The sequence below is a fragment of the Centruroides sculpturatus genome, unplaced genomic scaffold (genome assembly GCF_000671375.1).
Source record: "Centruroides sculpturatus isolate CEXI.00-Female unplaced genomic scaffold, Cexi_2.0 scaffold338, whole genome shotgun sequence".
Lineage (NCBI taxonomy): Eukaryota > Metazoa > Arthropoda > Arachnida > Scorpiones > Buthidae > Centruroides > Centruroides sculpturatus.
In genome coordinates, this window is record NW_019384628.1 from 532,546 (window position 1) to 553,318 (window position 20,773).

Sequence of the window (20,773 nt, forward strand, 5' to 3'; positions counted from 1 at the left end):
GCTTTTCGTAACAAAATCTCATAACAGCCGGAAAAGTTATGTAACTCGTTGCTAGATTTTTTTAATATTATTATTATCGTTTCAATAACAGCAAGATTATACAAATAAATGATAATACACACTGTTCCTATATATATTATGTACAAATTAGTTTTATTTACATAATTAATTTATTTAAATTTTAAATAAGCAATGAATATGTTACACGTTTAAGATTTGCTGTTTTTTTTTTTTTTTTTAAATTAGAATAAGTGCACCACGCCACTCCTATGGGAATATAACACTGAGAATACATAAAGAAAATTAATAATTGATATAACTCACTTGAAATTTTTCAATTAAAAATTTAGTAATCAAACAATTTTTTCAATAATTTTTTCATGCTGATTATTAAACAAATAATACATATCGAAGACAATAAAGATGGATTCATGTGTTGTAAGAACATTTTCTAACAATCATTTCATTCATTATACAGTTAGAAAAATAAACAATGATTACAGCTTATATGTTTTTATTTATACAAGAATAGTTTAGAAAAAACTAATGATATTTAATATCTTTAGGCATCCAGAGCACAGGGGCCACACGCTAATTTAGTTAATAAAAGTTATGAGACTATTTTCATTGTACAAAAAGAATATGTCGTACAACTTAAAATCACAATTTTGTGTTTCCCAATCAACGTGCCTCCCAATTTTGAAATTACACTCAGTGCAATTTCAAATTATTCGTGTGCATGATAGTGACCAACTGTGCAGGAGAACCTTTGCTTTCCAGACAAACTTGTAAAAGAAATTCGATTTGCAGCACAGTTGGGCAGTAGCATTTGTACTGGCTTTCACTCATATATGACAGAAGACTATATACTTCAAGACAGTCATAAAGCAGTTATCTACAAAGAATTTCGCAAATGTTTGTGTGATTAATTGATCTCGTAATGTATCATTTCCGTCTGTATTTTTTCCCAAACGAGTATCATTTATATGTTGAAATTTTTGTCTTTCGGGGTTCGTGTTATAAGTGTATTAAGTTGATTAATCTTTTCTGTACAGCACATTTTCTAATGTTTAAACACTGAGTTTTCGTGGGAAAACCAATAAAAATATGCATAATTTTATCAATATTTATAGGTTGGAATCCCATTGCGCTACTAGCCCATTGCTGTTCCAGGATCCATAACGCTGTTATGACAGCTCTGTCTCTTAGTACAATAAAGCGGAAAGAATTTTACAAAAAGAAATTAATAGAAAATAGTCAACATTCAAAATTTTCTTCCTCATTCCGCACAATGCAGCAGTCAATAATTGAAATGCTAGCGTCTTCCAACGCTGGCATTTCAATAATTTCGGTACGGCAATTTCAATATCTTCCAAATCATCTTTATCAATTCTATGATCGTCAATTTCCAAGTTAAGCTTTTTAAATCTTTTGAATGCTTGCGTATAACTGATAATCTTAAGATTTTTACCTATTTGTGGAAGGATAATTAAAATACCTTTTCGTTTGCTTCTTTGCAGATAAATTTGGACGTTTCTTTGCTATTACTGACGTGTATACATTTTCCGAAATTCACAGAAATTCACAAAACAATAAAATATTGTCAAATCTTATGGACACTCAAGACCGACTGTACTATGGAAACAACTAAATCGCTTAAAAACCTGAGGTTATAGGTTAAGAAACATAATTGTTTCATTTCGAAAACTTAAAAAAATATATAAAAATCGATTTCGGGTTTTGAAGGTGATAGCAGATGTAATATAAAATCAAATTGTTTTAATGAACAACTTAATTAATTTTTCTGTTTTGAATCGAGAAAAAATCCAGCAACGAGTTGCTTTACTTTCCCCGGCAACATTTAAAATTTTGGTGACAAAATTTTGCTATAATATTTCATTTTAAAAACATTTTATGTTTTTAACTATTATAAAATGACAAAATTAGAGTTAGCAAATTTTAGTGTACAGTGATTTGTTTTCCTAGCTTTTACCGATTAAGAATTCTCCACAGTGCATCGTTATAGTAGCTATTTCACGCAGGGAGAACACACTGCAATTTCACAGGAGTTTGGTATTTTAAAATCTCCGAATTTCAAGATTTTACTGTATTTCATTAATTTTAACTATAAAATGAATCTCACTCGTCGAGTTATAAAAATTTTATTACTATTTCGTACATGTACAAATATAAATAAATAGATAGATGACAACAGTCGACACACGCATTTTCAATACAGTCCTGAATATGGAATATCTGAAAAATAAAAATTCGAATAAGAAAAACTCTTCTTAAATGTATTATATTTTATTCAATTTTTTAAAACTAACCATCGTTGTTTGGTTGGGTTATGAGTCCTTGTTGATTCGTTGACTGAGATAAATAACCGAATTGTTGTTCATAAGGTTGAGATATATAACCCTGTTGCTGCATTATAGGTTGAGATGTGACTTCAGATTGAACTCTATTCACACACGACTGCAATTTTTTTCAGAATTATAAGTTTTTCATTAACATTAGAGAGGAAATATGTTAGATTCATGGTTACATACCTCAAAAATTCGAGGAAGAGAGAAATCTCGAGCCTTTTTCAGTTTGTATGCCAGACAGCACCGAAACATGAAATCCTCCTAAGAATATTTTTAATTATAATTGGAAATTACATGTTATATCATCCTATGTATATGACAATTAAAATACCTTTTCGTTTGCTTCTTTGCAGATAAATTTGGACGTTTCTTTGCTATTACTGACATGTCTTCGCAGAGGTCTGGCACAACTTTCAAAATGACTGAATAACTATAAGTATATATAATTTAATTATTTCCAATTTGTGAATAGTACATAAAGAAATATCTATTTTTTCGAATTTCATTAGAACGTTTACCTTTGACTTTCCATTTTCTGTCATACATTTCTTGACAGCATCTTGGTCTTTTGTAGCTGCATGAAATTAAAACTGTAGTTATTAATATATTTTGCATGCTGTGACACTTATAAATATTAGCAAATTACACATTTATAAATATGTTACACGTTTAACTTTAATATTGAAAATGTATGCAACATATGAGTTTTCAATGTTATATGATTTTTAAAAAGTGTAAAAATTGAACTTACTACAATATTTATCGACAATGTCGAATGCATCGAGACTTCTTCCCTCTTTTGCTAATACAAAAAGAGCCAATACGATGAATACAAACTTCATTTTCTTTCGCAGTTTCCGATTGTTGACGATTGATAGCATATAAATTTACTGGAATATATATATATAGTTCCATAATCGATGTGGGAAGCAGTTTCGTCTACAGTTTGATGTCATTTATAATCATGCAACGATAGTAACCTATTTTCGTATTAGTCAATGTAAAAGTTAATTAATTTATAGCATTAAATATATAACCTTCAGTTTTTAAATAAAATAATGCATTTCATAATTTCGTTTTCATTATCTCATTTGTCAGAAAAATCTTTCATGCAATCACAAAATTCCAGCAACGAGTACGTAACTTTCTCTGCAAAAAATTTAAAATTGGGTGTTGCGCCATCAGTTATGATACTTTATTTTTGAAAAACATTTTATATTATTAATTATTATAAAATAGCAAAAAGCTTAATTTAAAACGTAGAAATGAAACATAGATATATATGCTAATAACGAGTAAAATCTTCGTTAAGTCCGATACAACTAAAGATATGACAAATGACCCTCCTCTATCTTTCCATCTCCTAGACTTTTAATTATCAAAATTTAACAGCAAATCACCCTGCAAAATTTCAGAAATTTTCGACAAAAGATATATGAGTTATTAAGCATCAAATTGGATGGAAAAAAATCGTGCCTCCCACATACATACAGAAAAACTGCCAAATTTTTTCGCGTTTCTTGATGTTTCAAGGTCTCTTCAATTCAAAAAATGTAAAAATCTTGAGGTGACTTTTTGACCGATCGCAGTACTCTCCTTTTGTTATATATAACTTCCGGGTAAAGTAATATCGCACCTTAATGAAAATACAGGAAGGGACGTAATATATATATTCTTATCATCAATCATTGTTATTGAGAAAATATTATAAGTATCAATATATTAAAAATTTCTTCTGTTGTGATCAAATTTAATATATTTAAAATACTTGTGACAAGGTGTCTCCGTAAAAAAGTAATATTTTTAATTTATAGATCGATAACATGGAAAACTGTGACGATTATAAACATCCGTTTGTCTGTCTGTCTGAATTTTGTTAATCTCGAGAATACAGCTAGATAGATGAAATCCGAAAAAATAATTGGAAAGCATAGGGGCAATATGCCCAGATTAATTGTATATAAACCTCTGATGTAAACCGAAAATTACGTTATTTCAATTTAAAAATTTTTCCCTGTAACGACTTAGATGACGGCAGGATTCCATTGCTAAGAAGAATAGTAGTATGTACAGGAGCAAGACGCTATTTGAGGTGGAGAACATATATTTTATTAAATTAAATTAATTCTAAAAAATATATAAAAATAAATTGTAGCCCGTCATTGTGACGATGTCGGAAATAATAATTTCTCTTTATTGATACATCTACAAACATTTATCAAGAAGTATGTAAAAAAAGTGCAAAAAATAAATAATTTCTCGATTTATTATTGCGTTGTCAAATTTTCTTAAATTGTTTTATAAGCTTTTAATAATATTTTTATAAAATAACAATAAAGAAATAAAGTTTATTAAATGCTCAAATAATTGTTCTATTTTGCATGAATCATAACAAATTAATTTACAAATGTCACTTAGATTTTTGTGGCCCAAAGCATATAACATACAACAGACAATTCGTCTCTACCAAATAATGTTTTACATAAAAATGTGAGGCTCTCAGCCATAGACTCGTAGCCTCACATTTTAATTTAAACACCAAACTTTATAAAGTTTTACTACATTTTTATTTTAAATTAATTGTTAAATATTTCAATTTGTGTGGAAATTTATCCAGTAATCGCTAAACGTGTAACATATTCATCGCTTATTTAAAATTGAAATAAATTAATTTTATAAATAAAACTTTAATTTTTAGGTAATGTATAGAGCAACGTTAACATTATCGTTTATTTATGTCGCTGCTATTCAAACCATAACAAAAAAAAAAAACTACGTCTTCGAACCCACACACATAATTATCAGTTTGAAACATTTAAAAATATATAATTTGATGGAATTTCCCTTTCACTTTTTGAACTCTGTACGCAACTTATAAAATATATTTTACCTTATTGTCTATTGCACTTGATCCCATTTCCTTGACTTATAAATGATTTTTTACAAATGATTAATTAAATAATTAATTATACAATTTATTTAATATGTCATTTTTCAGAAACAAAACATTATGTCGAAAATTATTATTATTTCTGATAAATTGTTTAGTTTGTGATAAAATGGAACTATTTATTATACAGTAATACCCCGAACTTACGCGATAGGTGGGACCGAGCGATAACCGCGTAAGTCGGGGTATAATTTCGCATTTAAATACATACAAATAATTTTTAATTGGGGCTGAAGACTAAAGAAAAGAATAATTTAGAAAAAAATGTTTAATAAAATTTTAGATAATACATATGTCTAACAAATTATATTATTATTCAATTTTTCACATTTAGTTGATCACCACACCATAATTTTAACATTGTTTCTATCTCAGCGATAATACCGTGACGTTTACGAATGATGCTTGAATTTAAAGGTTTTTTGAGCATTTTTCACAGCTTCGAGAATTTTTTCTTTACTTTTTATAATTGTTCTGATTGTCGATTCCGGTAGATCAAATTCCTTTGCCAATTCACAAATTTTCATTTTTGTATCGAAGTCTTTAATAATGTTAACTTTACATTCCAAAGATAAAGTTTTTCTTTTCTTGTTTGATGCAGAAGAATCAGTTCTACTTCGTTTGGATGACATAGTAGAGTCTCTCGAGTCTCCGTAGATATAACAAACACAGAAATAAATAACACAAAATAAATTGTAGATATATGTGGATTCCGCGCGACACGTCCGAACATGTAAGCTAAACTATAGTATGGGAGAGTGAGTAGTCAAGAGTTGCGTGGCGCTCAAACAAAAGACGAATCGACGAGATTTGAAAATCGCGTAACTCCGGGTTCGCGTAAGTCGGGGTAGCGTAAGTCGAGGTATTACTGTATTGTATTATTTCTCTATGCGATCGTTTTCAATGAACCGTGTCAGTTGTTTATCAATACAGACAAAATCAAATTTTATGTCCTAGTAGTAAATTTTATGAACTATTTTTAATTAGTGATATTTATTGTTTTTATTACTTAAAAAACGAAAGTTACGTATTCATTACACCAAAAATAATTTACTTTTACAATGACTAATATAAAAATAGGTTATTACCATTGCATCAATACCGGTGACTTCAAGTGTTGCGATTGAGATTGTAGGCGAAATTCATTCCCACACAATTTTAGATCTATATAAATTACGACAATTTTATCTGCTATCAATCGTCAACTATCGTAAACTGCAAAAGAAAATGAAGTTTCTACTTATTGTATTGGCTCTTTTTGTATTAGCAAAAGAGGGAAGAAGTCTCGATGCATTCGACATTGTCGATAAATATTGTGGTAAGTTCGATTTTTACACTGTTTAAAATCATAAAATGTTCACAATTTTAATTGTTTTTTTACGTGAGTTTTGTATATTTAAATCTTTTATGAATATATTTCTAATATGTAGAATACGTAAATTCGTAGAGTAATATGACGTGTAAACAATTAACATTTTTAATAATTTGGATACTTTTCCTGTAGCTACAAAAGACCAAGACGCTATAAAAAAGTGTATGGCAGAAAGTGGAAAATCAAAGGTAAAACCTGATTGGAATAAATTACAAAATTAACAGAAATTTCCACGTGACCAATGTATCGAAAATAATTCATTTACACTTTCAGCTCTTCATTCATTTTGAAAGTTGTGCCAGACCACTACGAAGACACGTCAGCAATAGCAAAGAAACGTCCAAATTTATCTGCAAAGAGGCAAACGAAAAGGTATTTTAATTGTCATACATCACCATAATTTATACTTGTTAATTACAGTTAAGAATTATATTTTAGGAGGATTTCTTAATCCGATGCTGCTTGGCCTACAAGCTGAGAAAGGACAGAGATTCTTCGCTTCCTCGAATCTTCGAGGTATTTAATCGTAAATCTGAATTTTCTGCCGTTTCGATCAAAGAAATTAATTATTTTCGAATTATTACAGGCGTGTGTGAATAGAGTTCAATCTGAAGTCACGTCTCAACCTATAATGCAGCAACAGGGTTATATACCTAATGGGCAACAACTCGGGTATTTGTCATCAGTTCAACAAGGATCTATATCTCAACCGAATGCACCGGTTGGAGGTGTCGATGATGGTCAGTTTTTTACATTTATTATTTAAATTGTCATAGAAGTTTTGATCGATGTTGCTTATGGGATTTTCCTTTTACAGATATTCCATATTTAGGACTGTACTAAGAAAGCTGACGAAGAACTTATTTATTTAAATTAATTTTTATATTTACGATATTGTAAATTATCTTTACTACGATTTTCAATAAAGATTCTCAGAATTCCTTGCAAATTTTCATTATTTTTTTATAACTTTATTTTAAATTTTAATATTTTAAAATTTTTCTCTCGCATTTTTAGATATAATTTTTTTTTAATGATCTAAATTGAACTGAGTTTTAAAAACACCATGTTTATATAAGGAAAATTTAATATAATTCGGAGAAGTGCCATTAAAAGTCGGGAGGATGAGCAATAGCGTAGTGATTTCGGTACACGAAATCACTACGCTATTGTTCCAAGTCAGAAGCAATAGTTACTGCGACTGGCAATATTGTTGATGCGCAAGAACATAAGACAACAAACTGACAAAATGGCGGCACCTCTCTAACAGACACAATTGAAGAGCAGTGTTGTCTAATCCGACTTTTATGAAAAACCAATCGACATCCATTAAAACGTTCAAATACAGTGAGGAGACACTTGCGAATAGATTTCTAAGATTCAAAACCTGCCACAGTTCTGTGAAAAATCTTCATGGCTGGAATTGTAGTAAATGCAGCGGAGAATCTTTTACGAAAGTTTGGTGAACTTTCGAGTATCTGATGTTATTCATTTCATTGAACTTTAAATGTGTTTCATTATGGTTCAATGTTTTGAAATTTTTCCCGGTACACTAACACCCACAAGTATCTCCACAGGTAAAAATAAGGATGGTTAACATGTTCAGCACACTTCAGATATTAAATTTTCAGACCTATAATCTATAACTTGTCACGGAACGACCCTATCAGCCTCTATCAGTGTCATTAATCACCTGACATCCGTTCAAAAATACAGTGCAAATTCGAAACTTTAGGGTGTTTTCCCAGTAAATTGAAAAAGTAGGTAAACACGTTCTTTCCTTGAGGCATTTATATATTTAAAAACTGGCCATAAATAAAGCCATATTATTCTAAAGAATGTTAAATCATCCAGACTGAACTAATATTTTACTATCATGTCAAACAAAACAACAATCAGCAAAACAATAGTGTTTACGAAGATCGGATTCGAAAAAAATAAAATATCTACATCACCATCTTATCCTTAAAAGTGTAGTTTAGTTGATGAACAGTTTATGAGTGAGCCCTCTACCAGAACTACTCTGTTATTTTTGATCGGTTACAGGTTATTCAAGCTTCTAAAGTATTATATGCTAGAAACGAAAGTATGCCGCTAATATTAAGATTTTCGTGGCTACAGTAAACGTGTGTAAAAAATTCTGCAAGTCAGAAACAGAAACATTTGATTTATTCGCCTGTTTCTACAGCAATTTCGCATAAACTTCGTACAAAGTAAGCCTAGCTTTCAACTAATACAATATTCCTACATGTGGCACCACCTTTTTGTTTTCACAGTAATTACACGTGTTCACATTTTAACCTGGTTTATCACATTACTCCTGTTTACCCTTTGTTTACACGTGTAAACATAGGGTAAACCGTAGTAATGTGATATTTAATANCAAGTCAGAAACAGAAACATTTGATTTATTCGCCTGTTTCTACAGCAATTTCGCGTAAACTTCGTACAAAGTAAGCCTAGCTTTCAACTAATACAATATGCCTACATGTGGCACCACCTTTTTGTTTTCACAGTAATTACACGTGTTCACATTTTAACCTGGTTTATCACATTACTCCGGTTTACCCTGTTTACACGTGTAACCACACGTGTAAACATAGGGTACACCGTAGGTTTCTACAATATTTATTTATTTGCAATTATAATTAGTCTATTTTCCATAATTTTAAACATGCTCATTTGATGTTTCTTACGCTTAGAATTACTTTCTATTTGGCTGATAAAATCTCATATCTAATTTTGAGAATTTTGATTTTTCAGCAAAATACCTTTATCGCTTATTTACAATTTAAATGAGTATTTTCTACGTAAAACTTACATTTTAATGATACATATATCCATCACATATTGCCATTTCTTCGTCTTCAGAAATTGATACTAAATCGAGTGTTGATGCTAAACCGAAGAATCTATACCAAGTTTGAGATTTGAAAGTTGAAAATTGTGTGATTTGATGATAGCAATGTTTCTTGCAATACAAAATGCTACATTTTGTAATTCAGAGATAAAGAATGACACTACTGTTTAATGGCTATGACAAAGATCCGTTCACGATCAGGTTAAACTGTAAATACGAGGATGGCACAAGAACATTATACAGTGAAACCTCGATCTATCGTTTCTGGCAGGACTTGGGGAAAAAACGACTGATGCAGGAAAACAATTGACATGGGAAATTTATGACGTCGATGTTTTGATTGTTTATCTCGTATGAACCGTGTATTTTTCGGTAATACGTCTATACGATGGCTTTCTGTAATACTAAACGATATGGCACTTGCGCACGAACATGATTTTATTCCACGTTTGAAAAATAATTGTTAAGAATACTGTAATTTGTTCTATTTTCTTTTCGAAAGAATACTTAATGTATCGATATATTGGAGGCAGCCGATCAGAAAAATTCGTTATTGTGTAAAAATGCTTTATTTATTTGGTAAACAACAACAGTATCACGCGTGCATTAACCATTACTAATAAATCTGAAAACATCTAGGTCGGTATAGAAGATTATGTGGAAAAATGCATTTCAAATTGTTCCGATAACCAGTTCAGAATGTATTTTCGTATGTCACAATTTTAATTTTAAGTAATATGCATATAATTTACGATGGCACCATCTTCAGTTCTCTTTTCAGCCCTCAGAATCTCTCTGCACTAGTGCAGCGGCAGCCAAATTAAGGCAGAAGTAGCTTAAAAATTGCAGCCCGGCATTGTGACAACGTTACAATAATTAATTGTTCGTTTTTTCAAAAACTTTTTGAGTTAACTCTAAAACAACGAACTACCGCAAAGTGTTTATAGTTCGTTATAACTCGCCAATCGAAAATTTTCGTGTTACCGCTTGTCGATACATGTAACAGAGACTGATCACGTATACTACCAGTTGTTTGTCAGCAGAACAATGCTGATCAAATTGTCTCATAATTTATAATACGCATGATACTCAGATATGTGAACCAATCGTGCTTTTTTCTGTACAACACATACAATAAATATATATATATGAAATCCATTAATCCGACACCGCCGGTCCAAAATATGTTAAATTACAGAGACTCTACTGTATTTTATTTTTACATCTACGTTTTTAGTGTTTCAGAAAAACCATAAAATATACCTAGATTATATGTTAAAATGACAACACCAAAAAACTAACTATTTCTCAATTCTTGCAAATCTGACAGTACTTTCTAGATTTTCCAGATATAATTGTATAACAGTTAAATTTCCTTTAGATTAAAATTACATTAGCATTGTTCATTCGAGACACGATAGTTTTTATATTGCTGGCGTGCACCAAATTTTTTTCATCACTTGAATCTTCTCTGCCTGTCTGCTACATAAATTATAAGCACGTGCATTCGAAAACACAAAAACAATGTAATATTTTGAAAAATAAAATCATATGATAACATTTTAAATCATATTTATTTGAATTTATTTATGTATATGTTATATTTAAGTAATTTTATTTTAAAAATCGCGTAATTAGAAAAACATTTGAATCGAAACAATGCTTCAGAAATTAACAAGAAGTAACAAATAATTCATTTGTTAGAATTGTATTATTGTGAAAAATGCATCGTATTCAAGTTTAATTAACATATTGTTGATTAATTAGTAATGATTTTACTTTTATTTCAGGTAAGGACTTAATTAATTTAAAATACTTAAATGACACCCTTCATCCCATTATTATTGCTCCGAGAAACGTACCTTTTTCTGTTTGTATTTAAAAAATTTACAAGAACTGAATTTGTAAAGGATATCGGATATCGCAATGCTCGACGAAAGAAGAAAATCTTATTTAATTAAAATAATTATACTCGTCTNGGGAAAAATTTCAAAACATTGAACCATAATGAAACACATTTAAAGTTCAATGAAATGAATAACATCAGATACTCGAAAGTTCACCAAACTTTCGTAAAAGATTCTCCGCTGCATTTACTACAATTCCAGCCATGAAGATTTTTCACAGAACTGTGGCAGGTTTTGAATCTTAGAAATCTATTCGCAAGTGTCTCCTCACTGTATTTGAACGTTTTAATGGATGTCGATTGGTTTTTCATAAAAGTCGGATTAGACAACACTGCTCTTCAATTGTGTCTGTTAGAGAGGTGCCGCCATTTTGTCAGTTTGTTGTCTTATGTTCTTGCGCATCAACAATATTGCCAGTCGCAGTAACTATTGCTTCTGACTTGGAACAATAGCGTAGTGATTTCGTGTACCGAAATCACTACGCTATTGCTCATCCTCCCGACTTTTAATGGCACTTCTCCGAATTATATTAAATTTTCCTTATATAAACATGGTGTTTTTAAAACTCAGTTCAATTTAGATCATTAAAAAAAAATTATATCTAAAAATGCGAGAGAAAAATTTTAAAATATTAAAATTTAAAATAAAGTTATAAAAAAATAATGAAAATTTGCAAGGAATTCTGAGAATCTTTATTGAAAATCGTAGTAAAGATAATTTACAATATCGTAAATATAAAAATTAATTTAAATAAATAAGTTCTTCGTCAGCTTTCTTAGTACAGTCCTAAATATGGAATATCTGTAAAAGGAAAATCCCATAAGCAACATCGATCAAAACTTCTATGACAATTTAAATAATAAATGTAAAAAACTGACCATCATCGACACCTCCAACCGGTGCATTCGGTTGAGATATAGATCCTTGTTGAACTGATGACAAATACCCGAGTTGTTGCCCATTAGGTATATAACCCTGTTGCTGCATTATAGGTTGAGACGTGACTTCAGATTGAACTCTATTCACACACGCCTGTAATAATTCGAAAATAATTAATTTCTTTGATCGAAACGGCAGAAAATTCAGATTTACGATTAAATACCTCGAAGATTCGAGGAAGCGAAGAATCTCTGTCCTTTCTCAGCTTGTAGGCCAAGCAGCATCGGATTAAGAAATCCTCCTAAAATATAATTCTTAACTGTAATTAACAAGTATAAATTATGGTGATGTATGACAATTAAAATACCTTTTCGTTTGCCTCTTTGCAGATAAATTTGGACGTTTCTTTGCTATTGCTGACGTGTCTTCGTAGTGGTCTGGCACAACTTTCAAAATGAATGAAGAGCTGAAAGTGTAAATGAATTATTTTCGATACATTGGTCACGTGGAAATTTCTGTTAATTTTGTAATTTATTCCAATCAGGTTTTACCTTTGATTTTCCACTTTCTGCCATACACTTTTTTATAGCGTCTTGGTCTTTTGTAGCTACAGGAAAAGTATCCAAATTATTAAAAATGTTAATTGTTTACACGTCATATTACTCTACGAATTTACGTATTCTACATATTAGAAATATATTCATAAAAGATTTAAATATACAAAACTCACGTAAAAAAACAATTAAAATTGTGAACATTTTATGATTTTAAACAGTGTAAAAATCGAACTTACCACAATATTTATCGACAATGTCGAATGCATCGAGACTTCTTCCCTCTTTTGCTAATACAAAAAGAGCCAATACAATAAGTAGAAACTTCATTTTCTTTTGCAGTTTACGATAGTTGACGATTGATAGCAGATAAAATTGTCGTAATTTATATAGATCTAAAATTGTGTGGGAATGAATTTCGCCTACAATCTCAATCGCAACACTTGAAGTCACCGGTATTGATGCAATGGTAATAACCTATTTTTATATTAGTCATTGTAAAAGTAAATTATTTTTGGTGTAATGAATACGTAACTTTCGTTTTTTAAGTAAAAATTTGATGGTACTAGCCTGATTCTACTGAAATATTTCATCTGGATGAGTGAAGCAGGTTAATGTAGCATTATTATATTAGTTATATGTGCAAACCAAAATCTTAACATAGAATCTCTATTGGAATTCTCGTTTAACGAAATCTTAAACTTGTCATTTATCTATTGAGTGTTTTAAATTTCGATTAAATTTTATTATTTATTTATTTATTATTATTAAACTAAATATAATGCAAATAGATATATATGGCTTAAAATTTTTTTCTTGTCATCAATTTGTATAATTTTGCTGTGCAACACCGCATTTTAAAATCTTGAACCTACATCTATAGTAATATTATAAAGAGATAATGTTTGTAAGTTTGTATGTAGGGGTAATCTCCGAAACTACTCGTCCGATTTCAAAAATTCTTTCACCAATATTTAGAATGGAACTTCAGGGTAAACATAGGCTGTATATTATTTCGTTAAACATTCATATAAATTAAAAGATATCATTTAGGGTTAAGGCTTTTATGTCCAACAGATGGCGCTACGAGTACAACGACCTAAGTTTGCTTTTCTGTGAGGATGAACTAAAGCAGATCATCTTCAATCTATCTATGTAAATAAAAATGTAATGTTCGTTTGTTCCTACTGATTACTTTGAAATTTTGACACAACGCTGCATTCGAATACGCACGTGTATACATGTCGAAATTTCTCCCACTGGGGTGATGGACAGGATTAAGGCTTACCGTGAAGAACTCTATTTCTATTTATACTATTTTAGATGCGGTTGAAAAACGCCTAGTGTGTACAGGCTCTAAGTGTTAAAATCCACGATAATTGGCTAAAATTGTTGTAATACTGTTTACAATACTACCAAAGAAAACAACTACGATAACAATGGTAATGCTAGTTAAAATATAACAATAATAATTTTTTAAAAGATTTATTTATAATATAATAGTTTAGAACGAGAGGTTAATATGTCAACGAGATTAAGACAGATTACGTTAACACAGACGTAAAGAGTATACGCTAGAAAATGCTAGATGTCGAACCACGAAACCTTCACTTGTAATAGTAAATTAAAATCATAAATATATTTTAAACAGCAATGATATTTTAACGATTTTAACTGTAAATACATAATTTTAAAGGTAAGGTTTACCCTCCGAATGAGGGGTCTCCACCCCCAAAGGGTAGCCCTCCCGTGCGAACAATGGCCCACCCTCTACGCGCGACTCTTCGCGAGATATAGCTCTCCGAAAATTGTTCTACGGGTCACGTGACTGCCTGTTAGCCACAGTTTACCCTGAGAATGAGCGGGTCGGCGACCCCCTGAATTGAAGACCCCTCCGTGCGAACGAAAAAGTCAAAATAACCATACCCCTGCGCGCGACCCTTTACGAGATATAACCCTGTAAAGAATCGCCTACGTCATTTCCACTTATTATGATAAAACACTTATAATGTAAGAAATTTATAATATGTTTTATTGTGTAGCCGACAGATGAGGAGGAGCCTTGCCCGAAACGCGTATCGGCCAATAGAAGATCAATAAAGATGATGTAAAATGCCTTGTGTCTATTTATGCACCTATTAGTGAAGAAACAAATATATTTTATTGTAATTTGATCCGGTAAGGTAATAAAATAAACATATGAATTTTCACTTGGCTATAAATTATCTCAGGTTTTGCTGATTGACATCTAGTTTGTAATTGAATTGAGAATTGTTACTCATTGTCAGGGTAGAAAACTACATTTATTTACTTAACGGGACATTATTAATAGACACCCGTGAAATTAGCTCTTCCAAGTGTTTGTTCAAACTAAAAATGTATGCCTTTCGATTGTTCTTCGTTTGTATTGGATTATTTCATCAAAGTTTTCGATTGTATCGTGATATTTTGGGATTTACAGATAAATTAGCTTTCTTGACCTATTTATCAGTATCTTGGCGAATGTTTTAAATCCCAGATGTTTCTACCGAATAAAAAATAATAATTTGAACTAAATGCTCTTCGTTTGTACCAGATTTTTCCGTCAAAATTTTCGTTTGTACCGTAATATTTTGGGAGTTAAAACTGAATTAACGTTGATCTACATTTATCAGTTGAAAAAAATCACTGATCTCACATTTTACTTAAGATAGGAAATAAATTTCAAGTTCCTCTTGCAGTAGAGATTAAATCAGAAAACGCAGCTAACTTCATGTATACACCTGCAACATGTCGTGATGTCGAAAGATCGTTCTGTATTAACTCATTCTGGGTGTCTAGTCTCGAGTTATGCGAGTAGAAATACGAACAAGTTCAGACTATCACGTGGTATCAATTCGCCCGGTGAGACCAGTCACTGACGAGTTCGTGACACATGACACTCTTGTCATATTCGTGTTGCTACTCACATACCTCTAGACTAATCTCTCTAAATTGAAATCAACACAACATTACTCCCAAACATATGGAACAATTTTTGGTTTCGCACTGTTTCAGCAGAGCCTAGTGCTTTCAAATCAATATAAAAGCCTAATCGTTGTATACAGTGTTGTTTAAAAAATCGAAATGAAAAGGTCGCATATTATTTTGCATATTTTACCAGTTTTGGGAGCATATTACCTTATATGTTTTTCAGATTTTAAGTGCAAAGAAATCCTCATACTAGTTATAATGGATCAACAAGCATGATTCACTGCACAAGATCATACTAATATAACGTTATTATAGTTAACGACATGAAACTAAAATAATCTTACTCGAAGATAATGGCATCTTCAAGTAAGATTATTGCACTCGAAGTTAATGGAATTTCGAGTAAGAAAATGAGAAAATTAATTAAAATTATAAATTTAAAGGAAACTCGCCGATTAATTTTTTTAAACTATAAATCATTTTTTGCCATATTATAAAAGCAATGAAATATTTATTCATTAAATTCGCCCATTAAATTAATATTTATTTTATTTTAATTTATAACATAATTAAAACTGTTTTGTGTTATTAATTAAGAATAAATATTAATTCATTAAAATACTGTAAAATTTTATTGATATAAACTGAGATTGATGACGTTATCATAAAAAACAAAAAATAATAATTGCATATTCTACTGAGACAGGTCAAGGAAATCAGATCAAGTGCAATACAGAATATAGGATATTCTATATATAGCCTATCATATATTTTATAACGTTACGTATAGAGTTCAAAAAGTAAAAGGGAAATTCCTTTAAATTACATATTTTGCAAATGTTTAAAACACTAATTATTATGTACTAGCAGACCCGCCACGCGTTGTTGTGGCTCAAAATGTATCTATTATAAATGTATAACACTTCCCCCGTGGGGGGGATTTTTCGAAAAATCCCTTCTTAGTGTACATTCTCTTGGCGTACTCTATTAAAACGCAATCAAAAACGCAAAAAACCGCATCTAAAATAGTATAATATAAGCAATGTTCTTCACGGTAAGCCTTAATCCTGTCCCTCTCCCCAACGGGGGGAATATCGAAAAATCTTTTTATAGTGTATATTCTGTTGACGTACCCTATTAAAACGCAGTCAAAAACGCAAAAAACCGCATCTAAAATAGTATAAATAGAAATAGAGTTCTTCACGGTAAGCCTTAATCCTGTCCATCACCCCAGTGGGAGAAATTTCGACATGTATACACGTGCGTATTCGAATGCAGCGTTGTGTCAAAATTTCAAAGTAATCAGTAGGAACAAACGAACATTACATTTTTATTTACATAGATAGATTGAAGATGATCTGCTTTAGTTCATCCTCACAGAAAAGCAAACTTAGGTCGTTGTACTCGTAGCGCCATCTGTTGGACATAAAAGCCTTAACCCTAAATGATATCTTTTAATTTATATGAATGTTTAACGAAATAATATACAGCCTATGTTTACCCTGAAGTTCCATTCTAAATATTGGTGAAAGAATTTTTGAAATCGGACGAGTAGTTTCGGAGATTACCCCTACATACAAACTTACAAACATTATCTCTTTATAATATTACTATAGATGTAGGTTCAAGATTTTAAAATGCGGTGTTGCACAGCAAAATTATACAAATTGATGACAAGAAAAAAATTTTAAGCCATATATATCTATTTGCATTATATTTAGTTTAATAATAATAAATAAATAAATAATAAAATTTAATCGAAATTTAAAACACTCAATAGATAAATGACAAGTTTAAGATTTCGTTAAACGAGAATTCCAATAGAGATTCTATGTTAAGATTTTGGTTTGCACATATAACTAATATAATAATGCTACATTAACCTGCTTCACTCATCCAGATGAAATATTTCAGTAGAATCAGGCTAGTACCATCAAATTTTTACTTAAAAAACGAAAGTTACGTATTCATTACACCAAAAATAATTTACTTTTACAATGACTAATATAAAAATAGGTTATTACCATTGCATCAATACCGGTGACTTCAAGTGTTGCGATTGAGATTGTAGGCGAAATTCATTCCCACACAATACAGAGATTCTGATCACAGTTTAGTCATTGTAAAAGTAAATTATTTTTGGTGTAATGAATACGTAACTTTCGTTTTTTAAGTAATAAAAACAATAAATATCACTAATTAAAAATACATTGTCGATAAATATTGTGGTAAGTTCGATTTTTACACTGTTTAAAATCATAAAATGTTCACAATTTTAATTGTTTTTTTACGTGAGTTTTGTATATTTAAATCTTTTATGAATATATTTCTAATATGTAGAATACGTAAATTCGTAGAGTAATATGACGTGTAAACAATTAACATTTTTAATAATTTGGATACTTTTCGTGTAGCTACAAAAGACCAAGACGCTATAAAAAAGTGTATGGCAGAAAGTGGAAAATCAAAGGTAAAACCTGATTGGAATAAATTACAAAATTAACAGAAATTTCCACGTGACCAATGTATCGAAAATAATTCATTTACACTTTCAGCTCTTCATTCATTTTGAAAGTTGTGCCAGACCACTACGAAGACACGTCAGCAATAGCAAAGAAACGTCCAAATTTATCTGCAAAGAAGCAAACGAAAAGGTATTTTAATTGTCATATACATACGATGATATAACATGTAATTTCCAATTATAATTAAAAATACTCTTAGGAGGATTTCATGTTTCGGTGCTGTCTGGCATACAAACTGAAAAAGGCTCGAGATTTCTCTCTTCCTCGAATTTTTGAGGTATGTAACCATGAATCTAACATATTTCCTCTCTAATGTTAATGAAAAACTTATAATTCTGAAAAAAATTGCAGTCGTGTGTGAATAGAGTTCAATCTGAAGTCACATCTCAACCTATAATGCAGCAACAGGGTTATATATCTCAACCTTATGAACAACAATTCGGTTATTTATCTCAGTCAACGAATCAACAAGGACTCATAACCCAACCAAACGACGATGGTTAGTTTTAAACTATTGGATAAAATATAATACATTTAATACATTTCTTATGAGAATTTTTCTTTTTCAGATATTCCATATATAGGACTGTATTGAAAAAAGAAGTGTGTCAACTGTTGTCATCGATTTATTTATTCATATTTTTATATCTAGGAAGTAATAATAAAATTGTCTTAACTCTCGACCAATGCTAATATTCAATATATAGTTAAAATCGGCAGATTGCCCATGTGTCGCGTTGCCTTATATGAATAAACCTTCGTATTGACAATAAGGTTTTTTAATTTGGATGTTTAAATATCAGCATACTTAATATTTCGAATGAGGTAAAAAAATCTTTAAAAACTATACTGTTATGAAGTTATTTTGATTAATTACAAGTAAATTCGAATAACAAACGAAAAAGTTATGTAAAATCAATTATATAGGCCAAGGTAATAGGAGCAAGTGCAATAACCGTAATAGAAAAATATATTTTATGACGTTAGGACAGAGTAGAAAAAGTGAAAGGAAAATTCCTTAAAATCAAATCTCGTTTTCGGAATTACAAACGGCACTACACCTTTAGTAAGTGGCTACGTTATCTCTGGTTAATTCAATTCTTAGCTATTTCCACCCTGTTGGCACTAAAAAACGATCTTTCTTTCGACACTCATCGTGAAGTCGACTTGGACCCAGAACAAGGAAGCCGGGATATGAAAAATGAGGCCTACTATATCTGGAACAAGAGTTTCATGAAAAATTCCTAAAGTTTCCTACTCGGATTCGATTCCTGATTGTTCAGAAAAGAAATTGATTCTCTTGCCGCTTCTGTCATCCGTCCATTAAAACATTTCGTTATACATGAGGTAATTATACAAATTAATTATTGCATTCACTGGATTTAATAACACAGTATCAGAAACAATACACACATGCGGCGAAATCCCGCAACACTCGAAATGTTTTCATAATACCGCAAAAATAGAGAATATAAAGTAAACACGTCATTTCTTTTGTATTTCTACGTGGTAGGATCCAAAAGTTCAGGAACTTGGCTTACAGTTCTTTGCTTTGCAGTCATCTTTTCAACTAAGTGTCTCCTATGGTGCTGTTTTTACCTCATTGGATAACTAAAAACGGCCTGAGGTCGTTTCCATATCTTTGAGTCATCGTATTCTTCATATTTTACTTTCTTCGGATCATTAATTAATGACTCATTTGTTACTAAGTAGAGGAAATATTATTTAACACGAATAAGCGTTGTATTTTTATGTACATTTTTATGTACAGTATACGGAAAATTAAAAACTGGAATTGCGCCATTTCCAAAACAAAACTGTTGATAATGTATTCGAAAGTTTGTTTAAATTAATTATCGTAGATTCGAACGATACATCATACAACAAACGCACTATACACTTGCTTCTGATGGTTTTCTTACAAGCCTCTCCACACAATCTTCTATGGCAGGTTCTTTTAGAAACAATGCGTATACTATGTGTTATATTTACATATAATATGTAGTACATATTATATGGCAGATGAAATACACTTCAATGGAGTTAAATTTTTCAGCGAAGAAACTGTAGAATATGAATTCACTGAACGCTTCAGACCCAGAAGTAACAAGCCAATGATTCTGCAGCTTTTGAATTCAGGAGAAACGAGTATAATTATTTTAATTAAATAAGATTTTCTTCTTTCGTCGAGCATTGCGATATCCGATATCCTTTACAAATTCAGTTCTTGTAAATTTTTTAAATACAAACAGAAAAAGGTACGTTTCTCGGAGCAATAATAATGGGATGAAGGGTGTCATTTAAGTATTTTAAATTAATTAAGTCCTTACCTGAAATAAAAGTAAAATCATTACTAATTAATCAACAATATGTTAATTAAACTTGAATACGATGCATTTTTCACA

At 30.5% G+C, this 20,773-nt stretch overlaps 2 protein-coding genes and 2 long non-coding RNA genes across 4 annotated transcripts; 2 read left to right on the forward strand and 2 right to left on the reverse strand.

Moving 5' to 3' along the window:
- Positions 1–2,342: 2,342 nt before the first annotated feature.
- On the reverse strand, positions 2,343–2,752 carry LOC111625680. Its single transcript, XR_002756765.1, has 3 exons — positions 2,701–2,752; positions 2,553–2,630; positions 2,343–2,478 (listed from the first exon to the last, which is right to left on the reverse strand). It is a non-coding gene; the product is annotated as an uncharacterized LOC111625680 (long non-coding RNA).
- Positions 2,753–6,546: 3,794 nt separating this feature from the next.
- Positions 6,547–7,638, forward strand: LOC111625686. Its single transcript, XM_023368898.1, has 6 exons — positions 6,547–6,637; positions 6,824–6,879; positions 6,965–7,063; positions 7,130–7,207; positions 7,278–7,431; positions 7,509–7,638. The coding sequence occupies exons 1-6, from the start codon at positions 6,547–6,549 to the stop codon at positions 7,532–7,534; spliced, it is 504 nt and encodes a 167-aa protein (XP_023224666.1). The 3' UTR covers positions 7,535–7,638.
- Positions 7,639–12,129: 4,491 nt separating this feature from the next.
- On the reverse strand, positions 12,130–12,912 carry LOC111625687. The gene is made up of 5 exons (XM_023368899.1): positions 12,889–12,912; positions 12,705–12,803; positions 12,561–12,638; positions 12,337–12,490; positions 12,130–12,259 (listed from the first exon to the last, which is right to left on the reverse strand). The coding sequence occupies exons 1-5, from the start codon at positions 12,910–12,912 to the stop codon at positions 12,234–12,236; spliced, it is 381 nt and encodes a 126-aa protein (XP_023224667.1). The 3' UTR covers positions 12,130–12,233.
- A 5,557-nt stretch (positions 12,913–18,469) lies between these two features.
- LOC111625682 lies at positions 18,470–18,855 on the forward strand. The gene is made up of 3 exons (XR_002756766.1): positions 18,470–18,497; positions 18,568–18,645; positions 18,720–18,855. It is a non-coding gene; the product is annotated as an uncharacterized LOC111625682 (long non-coding RNA).
- Positions 18,856–20,773: the final 1,918 nt, after the last annotated feature.